Source organism: Bubalus kerabau, chromosome X, assembly GCF_029407905.1.
Source record: "Bubalus kerabau isolate K-KA32 ecotype Philippines breed swamp buffalo chromosome X, PCC_UOA_SB_1v2, whole genome shotgun sequence".
In the NCBI taxonomy this organism is placed as follows: domain Eukaryota; kingdom Metazoa; phylum Chordata; class Mammalia; order Artiodactyla; family Bovidae; genus Bubalus; species Bubalus kerabau.
Genome location: NC_073647.1, coordinates 103556055 through 103570374, shown reverse-complemented (window position 1 = coordinate 103570374; position 14320 = coordinate 103556055). Strand labels below are relative to the sequence as shown.

The following is a 14320-nucleotide window of genomic DNA, read 5'->3' as shown; positions in this document are numbered from 1 at the left end:
ATCCTTGGTGGGGAACTAAGATCCCGCATGCTACACAGCATGGCCAGAAAGAGAGAGAGAGAGAGAGAGAGACAATCTAACTCCATTTGTAAAAGACATGGGTGACAGCTTAGGATGAGGTTTCTAGCCTGGGAGAACCCACTCAGGGCCAACCTGGCTTTCCTGAGACCAACTTAGAGTACCCCATTCCCAGATCCCACAGCTCCTCTTTCTGCTTCTTTTCCTACCTTTAGTCGTTGCCCAAACTTTGGGGTCTCATTCATTCAGTGAAGGTTTAACAGGCATTTGTTTTGTACCAGGCACTGTTCTGGGTTTCCCTTAGCACAAACTGAGCTGGCTTAGACATGTGTCAAGACTTGTCCAAAGTGTTAGTCATCCCCATGCCAAAGGAATTGAGGTAGTGTTGGAAGTGGCATAGGATGGGGCCACCTATGGGGAGGGTCTGACCTAAAGTCTCCCCCCAGCTCTCATAGCAGGGGTTTCTCATTTGTATAATTTGTGCCAATTGAACCAGGACTGAAATCTGAGAGAAACCAAAATTGGAGATCTGGGACTCAGAATATAGAGTTGCACTAGGTCTGGAAACAAAGGCTTAGGGTGGTTGGGTTTGTGTATGGTGGGAAAGTAAGTTGTGGGTAGGGTAAAGAGAGGGAAGGGAGTTGTTGAGGGATGAGGTGGGACAAGCCACCTGAGGCCAGATGATGCAGACCCTTAAATGCCAAGCCCCAACCCCTGGGGTTTTTCCTGAATGTAGTAGGGAGCCATGAGAGGAATTTGAGCAGGGTAGTGATATAGTTAACTTTGCATTTTAAATAGATGCTCTGACGTTTGTGCTGAAAACAGAAGGGAGGGGGAAGAGACTGGAGATGCTAAATTTGGCAGGAATGATGGTTGCCTTAGCCAGGGGAGGTGGCAGAGGAAATGGAGAGAAGGGAGTAGGTTCCAGAGATGTGTAGAGGTAAAATGAACCATTTACTGGGCCCCAAACTAGGTGTGTTACAGTGATTATCTTGTTTAACAGTGTAACTATCCTATAACTACCATTTTAAATTATCTTACCTGTCCAAAGTCATACAGGAACAGATATTAGAGGTGGGATGCAAATTCCAGCAATTGGATGCCAAAGCCCAAGCTCTTCATACATACATTTGAACTATACATTCAGATAGTTCAAAATTCAAAAGTACAGAGAAGTATAAAGTGAAAGTTTCCCTTCCCTCTGGAGGCAACCAGTATTATCAGATATCTTTTATACAGTTAGAGGATGCTGTACTGATAAGTTAGCACAATGGCTAACAGTAACAGGTGCTGGAGCCAAACTTCCTGGGTTCAAATCCTAGCTCTGCCACTTACCAGCTGTTCAAAGTTCTACCACTTACCAGCTGTTCAAATTCTAGTTCTATCACTTTCCAACTGTATTACTTTAGAAAATTCCTTCAGCTTAGTTTGGGATAGTAGTAGTACCTGACTCATAGAGTTGTTGTGAAGATTTAAATGAGTGATATATGAGAAGCTCACAGAATCGCCACAATTTAAAATGTTAGTTATTCTATCATTATGATGTAATCCCTTCTGTTTGTACACAATTCCCACATAGTTTGGCCTCTTGCATTTCTTAAGTATCTTGAATATCATTACACAGCTCCATATTATTAATAATGACAGCTACATAGTACTCCATTTTGTGCCTCTAGCTGAGTTTTTTGTTAAACCGGCCACCAGTAATGAGCACTTGGGAAGTGTCCACACTTCCTTATTTTTATAATAAAAAATAAAGAGCACTGCAGTGTATCATCTTATACATACCTCCTTTAGCACGTGTATGTATCTCCCTGCAAGACAGATTTCTACAAGTGTTAAGTGCTGAGCCACATATATGGACTTGTTAGTTTGCTACATCCTGCCAAATTATTCTCTACAGAAGTTATACCAATTTAACTTCCATGGGCAATTTATGAGAATGCCTGTTTCTGGCCAACATGCTAATATTGAGCATTATCAAACTGTTTTATATTCCCCACCCTCAAAGGTGAAAAACAATGTCTTGGTAGCTTTTATAGGCATTTCTTTTAGTATGAGTGAGGCTTAGCATTTTAAATTCCAACTGTATTTATCCATTGGCTTCTACAACGTGGCAATTGCCATTGACCTCGGTGGGCCTAGTTTTGGCAGCATGAAGGAGGTGTAATCCAATTAAGGGAGGACTGAGGAATAAACAGGTTGTATCAAGCGTAGAGTTGGAGTAGGAAGTTGACTAAGTTGTTCCTTTGACTAAGGAAGAGAGAAACAGGGGAGATAGGTGGAGTGGGAGGGTGTTGGGGTTTTTTTAATGTGCTGAAAATTCAGAAAAGAAGAAACCCTCAAGACCCTGAACTACGTTTAAATTGGTGGGACTTTGGGAACTACGTTTAAATTGCAGGGACTTTGGGCATTGTCAATAACTAGCTGGGTAACCTTATACAAGTCGCTTAACCTCTCTGGGGACTAATTTTCCTCACCTGTAAAAACGGGGACAATGGTCCCTACCACATCGGGACGTTCTAAGGATTAAATAAATGAACACATTCAACAAATTCAGTAAAGGGCTGGCAAACTGTCCTACTGTAGGACGGAACGGTCCACCTCCCCAGATCTCTAGCCGTGCTTTCAGAGATCACGACCTTCCCAGAGAATTTTCACTGTTCCAACCTCCCGGCTGGAATGGCGACCAGTGAGATTTAGACACTGCCGCTGTGCGCAGGCTCCCTTGGCGAGTGAGGCGAGGGTGCGAGGGGCGGAGCTGCGGCCGCCTGGGCTGTTCCGACGATCGCGCGCCGCCCCCGCCGCGCCCTGCGCCCGCCCTTGCTAGCAGGCGCCTCCCGCCCCCCGCATTGCTGATGCTGCTGCTGGCCGACATGGACGTGGTGAATCAGGTACGTGTTCCAGCACCGCGGACAGAGCCCGCCGCTGCCCGGCCTCCTCGCCCGGGTCGCAGTGAATCTGCCTACTCTTAGAGGTGGTGGCCAGAATTCTAGCAGCGGACGCCTGGTCCCAGCTCTGGGGCTGGGGTCTGCGGCAGACGAGGGGAGGGAAGGGGAGGTGGAGAAAAGGAGTGCGCCCTTTGCCGCAGCGAGAGCTGTCCTCACTGCCGCAGCGGGAGCCGCCAGAAGCCATTTCCTTACAGGCGAGCAAGGAAGAAGAGGGGTCTTAGAGCTAGGGTATAGGCAAGGCAAGGAGGGATGGGAAGGGAGAATGGAAGGAAGATTGGGGGGTGCTGCGGATGAGCTAGGAAATAGAGCGACAGAAGGAGTGGGGGCGGGGGTGCAAGGGAGGGCTGACACCTGCCCCTCCCAGACCCTTCCAGATGGTACCCTGGTAGACGACCACCTCTTCCCCCAGAACAGACCAAGGGGGACGATCGGTTTCGCTTCTCCCAAACCCCTACTCTCCCTTCCCCCAGCACATATACAGTGAAGCCATGTCCCAGCTCTCCTCCACCTTAATCAGCCCAGACCTTCTGCCATCGCACTCTTCTTCACCACCTCAGAACCTTGCCCATCTCTAACCAGGACTAACCCCTCCCCATCCTCATCATCTCAGACACCCCACCACCATCATCTGACTCACCTTTACCGCTGCAGACCCCTCCCCCACCCTAGCCAACCCAACTCCCTCCCTGTTGTGACTCACCTTCACCATCCAAGACCATTTCCCCCACCTTAATGAGCCCCAACCCCTTCTTCAGTCTCTCCACCTGATCCCCTTTGCCATCTGACTCATCTTTACGATTTCAAACCTTCTCTCCTTAATTAGTCCTGACTCCATCCCCATCTTCCTCACCCTTCAACCCCTCTACCATCTATCTCCCCACCTCCCTGAACCCCAGGGATCTTCTTCAGAGACCCTGAGCTCACACCTTCCCCAAAGTGTCACTTTCTCCTTTTCACCTTCTCTCCAAACGTCACTCTCTCCCCAAGATCACATGCCTTATCCCCAGGGGTTATTGCCTGGTGGCCTTGTCCCTCACCTCCCTCTCCATCCCCAACAACCCCACCCTTCCCCACTACTTCTCTCCTCAGCTGGTGGCTGGGGGTCAGTTCCGGGTGGTCAAGGAGCCCCTCGGCTTCGTGAAGGTGCTGCAATGGGTGAGTGTGGTCTGAGCTGTGGGGAGAAAGAGGGAGGTACTGGGATTCAGAATGGGGGGGGAGGAATAGATGGGTGGGTGGGGGGGCAAAGGGTATGGGGAAATTGGGCTCCAGGGTGAAGTCCCAGGGCATTGGGGCCATAGAATGGATGGGCTGTGATGTAACATCACATAAGGTCAAGGGTACCCACATCATGAAGTGGAATATTGTGATGTGCTACTTCCTCTCCTGAGGTGAGAGAGGGGCAAGGGAGGTGAAGCCTGAAGCTGGTTGCTCCAGGGAGAGACACAAAGCCAAAGAAACCCAGAGACAGTGAAGGAGACAGAGAGAATGGGAGATCAGGAATGATGGAGACAGAGATGGAAATACCCAGAAAAAAGATATAGAGATGAGAAAGAGACAAAGAAATGGAAGACAGAGAAAGATGAACAGAGATGCAAAGAGAAACAGACACAGGAAGAGAAGAAGAAAAGTGGGGTGGGGGAGAGAAAGAGATAGAAGAAGAAGAGACCCACTGCGAAAAGAGATAAATTGATAAACAGAAAGGCAAGAGGGAGACAGAGAGAGCACCATAGAGACAACGAGTCAGAGACAAAGCAGGGAGTTAGAGACAGACCAAGAAACAGAAAGGCACACACACAGAGAGACATACATTCAGAGAGAGAGAGATAGAGAGAGAGAGAGAGAGAGAGAGAGAGAAGAGGCAGAAAGAGCCACACATAGATACTAGAGAAGTAGAGAGAGAAACAGAGACAGAGATATTTGAGAAAGACAAAGACATTGAGAAATACAGAGAGAGAGAGACTGAGAGAACTAGAGACACAGGACAACAGAGACAGGCAGAATACAGAGAGAGAGAGACAGAGAGAGAGAAATAGAGACTGAGACAGAACAAGGGGAATCAGAGCATTATTGAGATGTAGATCCCAAGAGAGACAGTGGGAGAAAGATTGGAAGAGATAGTCACACCCCTCTAATCAGCTTGTCCTTGGGCCCCATGAGCCCTGATTAGGGGGTGGGGATGGGAACTAGTCCATCTGCTGCTGCCTTTGCTGGGTCCTGATCTGTCCAGAGGAGGGCAGCCCCATCCCACTTGCACACAGGCTCACTGTGGCCATCCCCACCCCTACTGCCCAAGGTCTTTGCCATCTTCGCCTTTGCCACATGCGGCAGTTACAGTGGGGAGTTCCAGCTGAGTGTGGACTGTGCCAACAAGACCAAGAGTGACCTCAACATCGAGGTCGAATTCGAGTACCCCTTCAGGTGTGCCCCCACTCTAGCCCACCCCTGGGATCCTGACAGGCCTGGGATGGGGGTGGGGGGTTGGGACTGGCCAACACCTCCACCCCAGAGGCTCCTGCCCAGCCTCCACCTCGGGAGACCACACCCACTCAGGTCACTGCGCATGCACTGAGCACCTACCTTGTGCCTGGCACTGCTCTGGACATCCAGGACACGTGGCAACCAAGACAGGCATAGGCTGTTGCCCTCTGGCTATGTTCTAGTGAAGGGGAGGGACAGGAGACTAGCAATAAATAAGATTCAAAATTATATATATATATATATACACACACACACACACACATATATATGTATTCTTAATGCCATAGGATACTAATGTTAGCCAATATTATTATTTAATTCCCATTCATTCATTCCATATACATTTCTTGAGAACCTATTGTATGTCAGGTACTGCTCAAAGTGCTGGGGATAAAACAGTGAACAAAACAGACCAAGCTCCCTACCCTCATGGAGCCAACATTATAACAAATAAACAAATTAATAAAGATAATTGCAGATTGGGAGAAATCCAAGGAGGGGATCCTCCTTCAGGGTCTTATGATAGAGAATAATGAGGGGGTGCTGCTTAGCCATAGAGAAAGATTAAACCCAATTAAGCAGTTCTGAGAATTTTTGAGCTCTTACTGTATGCTGGGTGCTAGGTACATGAGAGTGAGCACAAGCAGGCAAAGTGGCTGCCCTAATGGAGAGGCTTCCCTCCTAGCCATGGAAAGACAGAGACTTACAGGAACAATTTCAATGGAGGCTCCTAAAGGGCTCTTCCACTACTAGGACAAGTCACGTACCTGCTCCAGGTCTCCATTTCTTCACCCATCAAAGGGGATAATAATACTCATCCTACAGGGTTATGATACATATTAAGTGAATTAATACTTGTAAAATGCTTAGCACAGTGCCAGACACACAATAAGCACTCCATAAGTGTTTGTTAAAATAAGGGAAATAAAGAAGTTTAAAGGACTGGGGAAAGAGGTCAGGGTTTGAGTTGGAAATTAGGGATTTTTGAGCTTTAAGGGTAAATGTAGGCTCAAGAGATCATCCAAGGTGAGAGGGAAGACTGAAGAGAGGATAGTCCAGCAGTGGCCCTGAGCAATAATCAAAAGAAAAGTGCCAGGGAGGCATGGTCTGAGAGGCTGGGGAGGGGGCATGGCAACCAGGGATCCACCAGCTCACAGAAGCCAAGGAGTTTGGGGAAGGAGTAGGGGTTGCAGCATGGGATACCTTGGAATCTAGAAGGCCACAAAAATCTGTGGCCCCCAACACCTCCCATGCCTAGAGCCTCAGGTCCTGAGGATCTGCCCTTTACCCACAAGTCTGCCAGGGAAAAAATCTTTAGCCTGTGTTCCCTTGACCAATCCTGCCATTGCCCCAATAACCCCCCTTAAGGACCCTTCATTCCCCCTAGAAACCCAAAAACTCAAACTAGACCCAACTCCTAGCTCCATCATTTAGCAGCCTTGCAGCCCTGGATAAGTAACTTAGTCTTGCAGAGCCTCTGTTTGTTCTTCTGTAAAACAGGTATAATAATGCCTCCTTTAGAGAATTGTGGGGGAGAGTCCTTAAAAGAGGCAATTATGTAAAATGCTTAGAGCTGATCAATACGTTTAAGTCCTTCCCTTAGGCCCTTTGCTATACAAGGGCATCGGCACCATTTGCTTATCTCAGGATCCTGCCCCCCCAACCTGAGGTCGGAGCTCAGGGACATCACTCCAGTCTTTCTCCCCACACACATTCCTCCTTATGACCCCTCTTCCCTCACACCACATGTCTTCCCAGTCTCCCCCCACCCACTCCACCCACACCTCAGATACACCCATCCTGTTCTTGCATCCCTTCTACCCTCCTGTCTTTCTGTCCATCTCCTCCTATCTTGTAGTCTCTGGGCTCTCCTCTGCTATGTACACATTTGTTTTTCTTTTGAGGACCTGAAGTGAGGTGGAGAGAAGAGTCAACATGACATAGGGAAAAAACACAGGATTCAGATCCCAATTCTGTCATTCCCATGCCAGCTGTGTGACTTTAGGCAAGTCATTGCGTTTCTTGGAGCCTCTGTTTCTGCCTCCACATATTTCATTTAATAAATACTTATTGAGCCCCTACTATGTGGCAGCACTGTTCCGGGACTTAAGGGCACAACAGTGAACAAAACCAAGGAAAAGCCCTGCCCTCTTGTACTTACAGCAAAAATCAAGGAAAAAAGTAACATACATGGTATGTCCAAGGGTATCACAATTACAGAGAAAATGGAGTAAAGAAGGGGGCTAAGGAGTGCTGGGAGGGAATGGTTAGATTTAATTTTAAATAGATCAGGGAAGACCTCACTGAGAAGATGACAAGTGTAGCAAAGCTTGAAGGAGATGGAGTGGGTAAGATATGAGATATCTAGGAGAGCTTTCTAGTGTAAATATCCTAGGGTGGGAGGGTGCCTGGTGTGTTCTATGAATAACTAAGGGGCCAAGTGCTTAGATTGGAGTGAGGGCTGAATAACACCTATTTCACCGGGATGTTCTCCTGAAATGTGACTGCAGGACTTTCCTGGTGGTTTAGTGGTTAGGACTCTATGCTTTCACTGCTGAAGGCACGGGTTCAATCCCTGGTCATGGAACTAGGATCCCACAAGCCCTGTGGTGCAACCATAAAAGCCAAACAACAACAAATCATGAAATGTGACTGGTACACAGTAGGTGCTCGTGAATGGTTATCTCCTCCTCTTCCTGGGACCATGTCAGAATCTGGGAGGCCCCATGACTGGGAAGTGGGGAGGGGAAGGGAATTCTTAGGGCCTAGGCCACACCTGCCCACCTCTCTCCACAGGCTGCACGAAGTGTACTTTGAGGCACCCACCTGCCAAGGGGACCCTAAAAAAATCTTCCTGGTGGGGAACTACTCCTCATCAGCTGAATTCTTTGTCACCGTGGCTGTGTTTGCCTTCCTCTACTCCATGGGGGCTCTGGCTACCTACATCTTCCTGCAGAACAAGTACCGAGAGAACAACAAAGGGCCCATGCTGGTGAGCTCCCACAGCCACTCACATGCATGCAGGGACCAGGGGACATGGAGCCTCGGGGACACAGCCATTTTCAGAGGCCACACCAAATTCCAGACAGGCTCACACGCAAGCACTGCTGCTACGAGCATCAGAGACACTGACTAGTTGAATGACAGGGACACATCTACAGCCCACACGGAATTCCAGACACCTGGAAACTTACCACCTCTCACCAAACCCCACAGTCTAGATGAAAGAAAGGAGCACACAGAGGTTCATTACATCAGTCATGCTTGTCATCCATCACACCACACAGACACACTGATTCCTATACAGCTGTACTCATACACCCTCATTCCACATACAAAATTACACAAATCCCCACATTCAGACAAAAGTGGAAAGACACACTACTTGCCACAGATTAGACAACCAACTCACAGAACCCTCCTCATACACACACACACCCCACATACCACAATCACACTCTCACACCCTCTGGGTCATATATATACACAAACACACACACGTCCAAGCAAGAAGAACCACCTTCAAGTGAGTGTTGGGGGCTTCAAGAGCTGGAAAGGCAAGGGAGAGACAAGCTTATTCTGGGGGACCCCCCCCAAGAAAGCCTGTGATCTGAGGAGGCCCCACATCCCAGCATGAAGCAGCCCACTCATGGTGCTGTATCCCTCTCCCCTGCCTGTCCTAGGATTTTCTGGCCACGGCAGTGTTTGCCTTCATGTGGCTGGTTAGTTCATCGGCCTGGGCCAAGGGGCTGTCAGACGTGAAGATGGCCACAGACCCAGAGAACATTATTAAGGGGATGCATGTCTGCCACCAGCCAGGGAATACATGCAAGGAGCTGAGGGACCCTGTGACCTCTGGCCTCAACACCTCGGTGGTAAGTCCTGGGAAGCTGGCTGAGACAGCTGGGGAGGGTGGCTGGGAAACTTAATCTGGCATGGGGAGGTGAAGTGGTGGAGAGAAAAAAATGAGAGGAGAATTCCGAAGAAATCTGAGAGGGCTCCTTGGAGGAGGCATGCAAACAACAGAGCCTTGAAGGATGAGATAGTAATTATAATCACTGTGACACCACAAACTGTTCCCAAAAAGGGGACATGAGATTTTCTGTTCAGTTAGGTCCTGGATCCCAGGCTCAGCCTAGTCATGTAGAATCTCTGGCAACTCAGTGAGTACCCACTAGGAACCTGTTTCCTTACATGCAAAATGAAAGAAGAACTTGAAATATTTCTCATCTGGACGCCCCCTACTGGCCAGAGTCAGGCTGAGCTCAAATCCCGGCTCTGCCACTTGCAAGCTCTATAACCTCTATCAATAGATAGCCTCTCAGACCTCAGTTTGAGCATATAAATAGAAAACAAGAGTTGATTAGTGGAATAATAACATACAAAATGCTTAAAAAAGGACCTGGCACATGGTAAGTCGTATACAAGTGTTACAGATGCTAAGGTTCCAATTTTTTTCTGTCAATTGCTGGCTATCAGACCTCCAGCCACTTAGCTTCTCTGGACCTCAGTTTCCTCAACTGTAAAGTAGAAATATTACTTTCTGGCCCCAAACTGAATTACATTTACATATTTATACAAATTCCATATCTTTGTTTTAGTATAAATCATATATTTATATACTTTACACATGTGTATTTATACATAAGCCCCTGGTGGCTTAGTGGTAAAGAAACTGCCTGCAATGCAGGAGACACAGCAGACGCGGGTTTGATCCCTGGGTCAAGAAGATCTCCTGGAGAAGGAAATGGCAACCCACTCCAGTATTCTTGCCTGGAAAATCCCATTTATGTACTTTGTGTATATGTGTTTATTAGTGTTATGCCTACGTATTTAATAAAAAGTTATGCTTAACATTTTACTATATCTTACAAAATTAGATTGATTTACTATATTCTGTACATGTATAAACGTGTATATATGCAAATACATAAACACATATATCCCTGGGAATGTGAATTCTAATCACCCCACCAGGGTGATTTTTTTGCACATAGACATTCATGTGCTTGGACTCAGAGGGTCAGGGTCTCAGAAACCACCACCCTCTGGGCGCCTGTGAATCCAAGCTCGATGCAAACAGCCTCAATGTTCCCTGGGACCACCAGGGCAATGGGCGCTAGATGACAGCAGAGCTTTGTCTCCCCGCAGGTGTTTGGCTTCCTGAACCTAGTGCTCTGGGTCGGCAACCTGTGGTTCGTGTTCAAGGAGACAGGCTGGGCCGCCCCATTCCTGCGCGCTCCTCCTGGTGCCCCCGAGAAGCAACCAGCGCCCGGGGACGCCTATGGCGAGACAGGCTACGGGCAGGGCCCCGGCGGGTACGGGCCCCAGGACTCCTACGGGCCCCAGGGCGGCTATCAGCCAGACTACGGGCAGCCGGCCAGCAGCGGCGGCGGTGGCTATGGGCCTCAGGGCGACTACGGGCAGCAAGGCTACGGCCCTCAGGGTGCACCCACATCCTTCTCCAATCAGATGTAGTCTGGTGAGTGACAGACGGGTGAGGTAGCCAATGAGGGCTCAGGAAAGGAGATGGGCGGGTCAATGAACCAATAAGAGGCAGGAGTATATGGTCCATAGGACGCTAGCTGGACAAGTAAGGACGGCCGTTTGAAGGCCCCAATAGAGAGGCGGAGCTACACGTTAAGGGTGAGTAACTAGCCAATGGTGGAGAGGAGAAGAGTGGCTTTTGAAAATAGGCAGAATAAAGAGCCAATGGGAGAGAGGTGGAAGTGCTGCTCTGATGGAAGGGAGGGGAGAGAAGCGGGCAGAGCAACCAATGAAAGGAGGAATAACAGGAGGATTTGCATATTGGAAAGTCGGCTGGGCGCAGGCGCCGAGGAAGGAAGAGGAGGTGGGTCTTAGCCAATGTGTTATGATAAGGCCAATGGATGATGAGGGTAAATGGGCTTGAATCATGAAGGTCAGCGATTACTAATCTGGAAGGAGGTGACAGATCCGCCACCTCTCCGCAACCGTGGAGATGAGGGGGATGGTGTGGAATTTCCAAGAAGGAAAGGGGCGAGGCGAAGCGAAGCAGGGGGCATTGGAAAGTCTTGCTTGCCTTGTTGGTACCCTAAAGAGAAGCGAGATGTCCCTCGCATATGAGAGGGGAAGATGCGAAATAGAGGCAGGCTGATGGCGTTAGAGGGAAAGGCAAGGAAATGGCAACACAGGTGGAGGTAGTTTCTGGCACTTGGCCAGGATGGAAAGGGCAGGGAGGAGTTTATTAGGTATCTCATATACAATTCATTAAAAATTCCTGTTGGCTCTACCTTCAAAATATATCTATAATCTTCACACTGTCCCCCTGGACCTCTTCACTGGTTTCCACTCCCATTCCCATTATATTCTGCTTACAGCTTGGGGAAGGACCCTGTTAAATCCTAAATCAAGCCACAGCCTTCCTGTGCTCAGAACTCAGATCTCTGCTGAGGCTCACTCAGATTAAAAGCCAAAGCCTTCATTATGGCCCACGAGGCCCTACACTATCTAGCCCCACCCCTCACTTCTCTGACCTCTCATCCCCAACCACTCCCCCTGACTCTGTTCCAGCCACACTGGCCATCTCGATGTGTCAGGCACAGTCCAACTTCATGGTCTTGGTACTTGCTTTCTCCTTGGAGTTTCAAACCCACACACACTGATAACCTTACCTGGCCAACTCCTTACAAGACCCTTTTCTTACCTTTCCCTATGTTTTATCACAGTCTGTAATTATTAGTTGATATGTTTATTTACTATCTCTTCTACTAGATTAGGGGATGTCCCCATGACTAATTCATGCCATAGATAAATCAGAGCACTACTAATGTTAAGAAACATTTACTGAAACAACATAGCATGAAACATTTTACTATCATTTTAAAATATCCAGGGTCAAAGCAGAAGTCCTCACAACTTTGTCCACAAGGTCCTATGTGACCCCATTACCTATCTCTCTGACATCACCTTCTATCACTCTCCCTTGCTCACTCCATTGAAGCCCCACGGATCTCCTTGCTGTTCCTCAAACACACTAGATGTGGTCTCACCCCAGGGCCCTTGCACTGGCAGCTGTGCTCCCTGCCCAGAATGTAATTCTCCTTGGTTATCTGCATGGTTCATTCCCTCACCTCCTTAAGTCTTTATTCCAATGTCACTTCTTCAATGAGGTCTTCTCTGACTACCTACTTACTAGAGCAACCTTTCTTTCCCTACTGGCACTCCTAATCCCCCTCATCCCAGTCTAATTTTGTTTTTCCATTTCACTTATTATCACCTTATGTCATACTAGATAATTTATTTACACATCATGGTCATTGTTTGAAGTCTCTCTGTCTCCCCTGCTACAATGTAAGCGCCACAAAGATATGGATCTTTGCTCTGCTCAATGTAGTTTATCAGCAATGAGGAGAACAGTACCTGTTAACAGATATTTTTGGATTAGGGGAAACCAATCCAAAAGGAAACCATAATTTCTTTGGTACCTAATCTAGTGGAGGTAAGGTATATCTTCCCAACAGGAGCAGCTGGGATGAAGCTGATCCCAAGACTATAAGTGAAGGAAGAAGGAAGGAAGAAGGGCATGGCAGATAGAGGGTAAAGCCTGGGCAGAGGCATAGCAGCCCAGCCCTTCCCTAAAGGCACTACCTGTGTCTAGACCACCTCTCCTTTTTATGTCTTTTGTCTCCACAGGTCAGTGCAGCCTGGGAGGACCCCATGGGTAGGCAAGAGCTCAGGAGAAGGCCTGCCCCCACTTACCACCCCTACACCCCAGGTCTCCACCCCTCAAGCCAGGAGACCCTTAACTGTCTTTGCTGTTTATATATATATATATTATATATAAATATCTATTTATCTGTCTAAGCCCTGCCCCCGCTCCACTCCCCTTGTGCATTAAGGACCCGATCTTGAGTGGGCCCTTCTCTTACCCCTACCCCTTCCCCTTCATCCTTTGGCCCCTGGCCCTGTGCCCTGAGGTTGGGGGGACTCTTTAAGGGGCACAGAGAGGAGACAGAAGGCTGCGTGGGGAGGGTGGGTGTGAGTTCAGACTATCTCCCCTTTCTTCCTCTCCTCCTCCTGACTCTGGCCTTGATTTCCTCCAGCAATTCCTGAACAGGGGCCATTAGGGAAAATCCAACACTAAAGAGGGAAGAAAGGCAGAGACTGGGTGAGCCTGGGACCCAAGGTGGTCTTGGAGAGGAGTTCTGGAGTGGAGGAGACTAATAAGCAGATGGGTTGGGTTCCAGACATACTGGATTTGGAGTCTCAAGAAGAAGGGTGCCCTACAGCATTCTAGAATGGGGCTTGGAAGGAGGCTGAGGGTGGGGGTCTAGAAGGGATGGAGCTTTAAGTGAGGCAGTGGTAGGGCCCACAGTGGGCAGGGTTTAGAGTAGGACAGAGTTCTAAGGAAGAAGTGTGACTTGAGACCCGGGAACCAGGTAGAGAAAAATGCTGAGGGCTGGTTTTAGAGAGGGTGGGGCTTGAACTAGACAGTGGATGAGGCTCCAGAGGGGACGGGTCTCGGATTGGGACCAGAATCTATGAAAGGGGTGTGACTTGGAACATTCCATAGACTGAGTTTGATTCTAAAGGGGGCAGACCTTGGGCAAGCCTAGAAGTGGGGTTCAGGAATGGGCCAAACTTGGAGTGAGGTCATGGCAGGGATTCTAGACAGTTGGGGGCTCATAGTGGGGCCTGCCTGGTGGTTTCAAAAAGGGCAGCCCTGCCCCCACAATGAAGTAGTGAAGAAAATATATTTTAAAGTGGATGGGCTTGGCAGTGGGGAGGGTAGAATGAGAAGCTTGGCTGGGGCTGAGGGATGGGTTTTGTTAGGGGTGGGGGCAATATCTTTGGCCAAGGCTGGGGACTGAGGTGGCCCAGGAAGAGCTGAG

At 48.6% G+C, this 14320-nt stretch overlaps 1 protein-coding gene across 1 annotated transcript; it reads left to right on the top strand.

The window, feature by feature from the left end:
• The first annotated feature begins 2302 nt into the window (after window positions 1–2302).
• Window positions 2303–13204, top strand: SYP (synaptophysin). Its single transcript, XM_055564363.1, has 7 exons — window positions 2303–2912; window positions 4059–4124; window positions 5263–5387; window positions 8244–8439; window positions 9131–9322; window positions 10599–10929; window positions 13122–13204. The coding sequence occupies exons 1-6, from the start codon at window positions 2877–2879 to the stop codon at window positions 10923–10925; spliced, it is 942 nt and encodes a 313-aa protein (XP_055420338.1). The 5' UTR covers window positions 2303–2876; the 3' UTR covers window positions 10926–10929; window positions 13122–13204.
• The last annotated feature ends 1116 nt before the right edge of the window (window positions 13205–14320 follow it).

Excerpts from the sequence above, each read along its gene's own strand:
- SYP (XM_055564363.1), top strand. The coding sequence starts at position 2,877 with ATGCTGCTGCTGGCCGACATGGACGTGGTGAATCAG. Across the intron at positions 2,913-4,058 it reads ACATGGACGTGGTGAATCAG|CTGGTGGCTGGGGGTCAGTT; the intron begins GTACGTGTTCCA and ends TTCTCTCCTCAG. Across the intron at positions 8,440-9,130 it reads ACAACAAAGGGCCCATGCTG|GATTTTCTGGCCACGGCAGT; the intron begins GTGAGCTCCCAC and ends TGCCTGTCCTAG.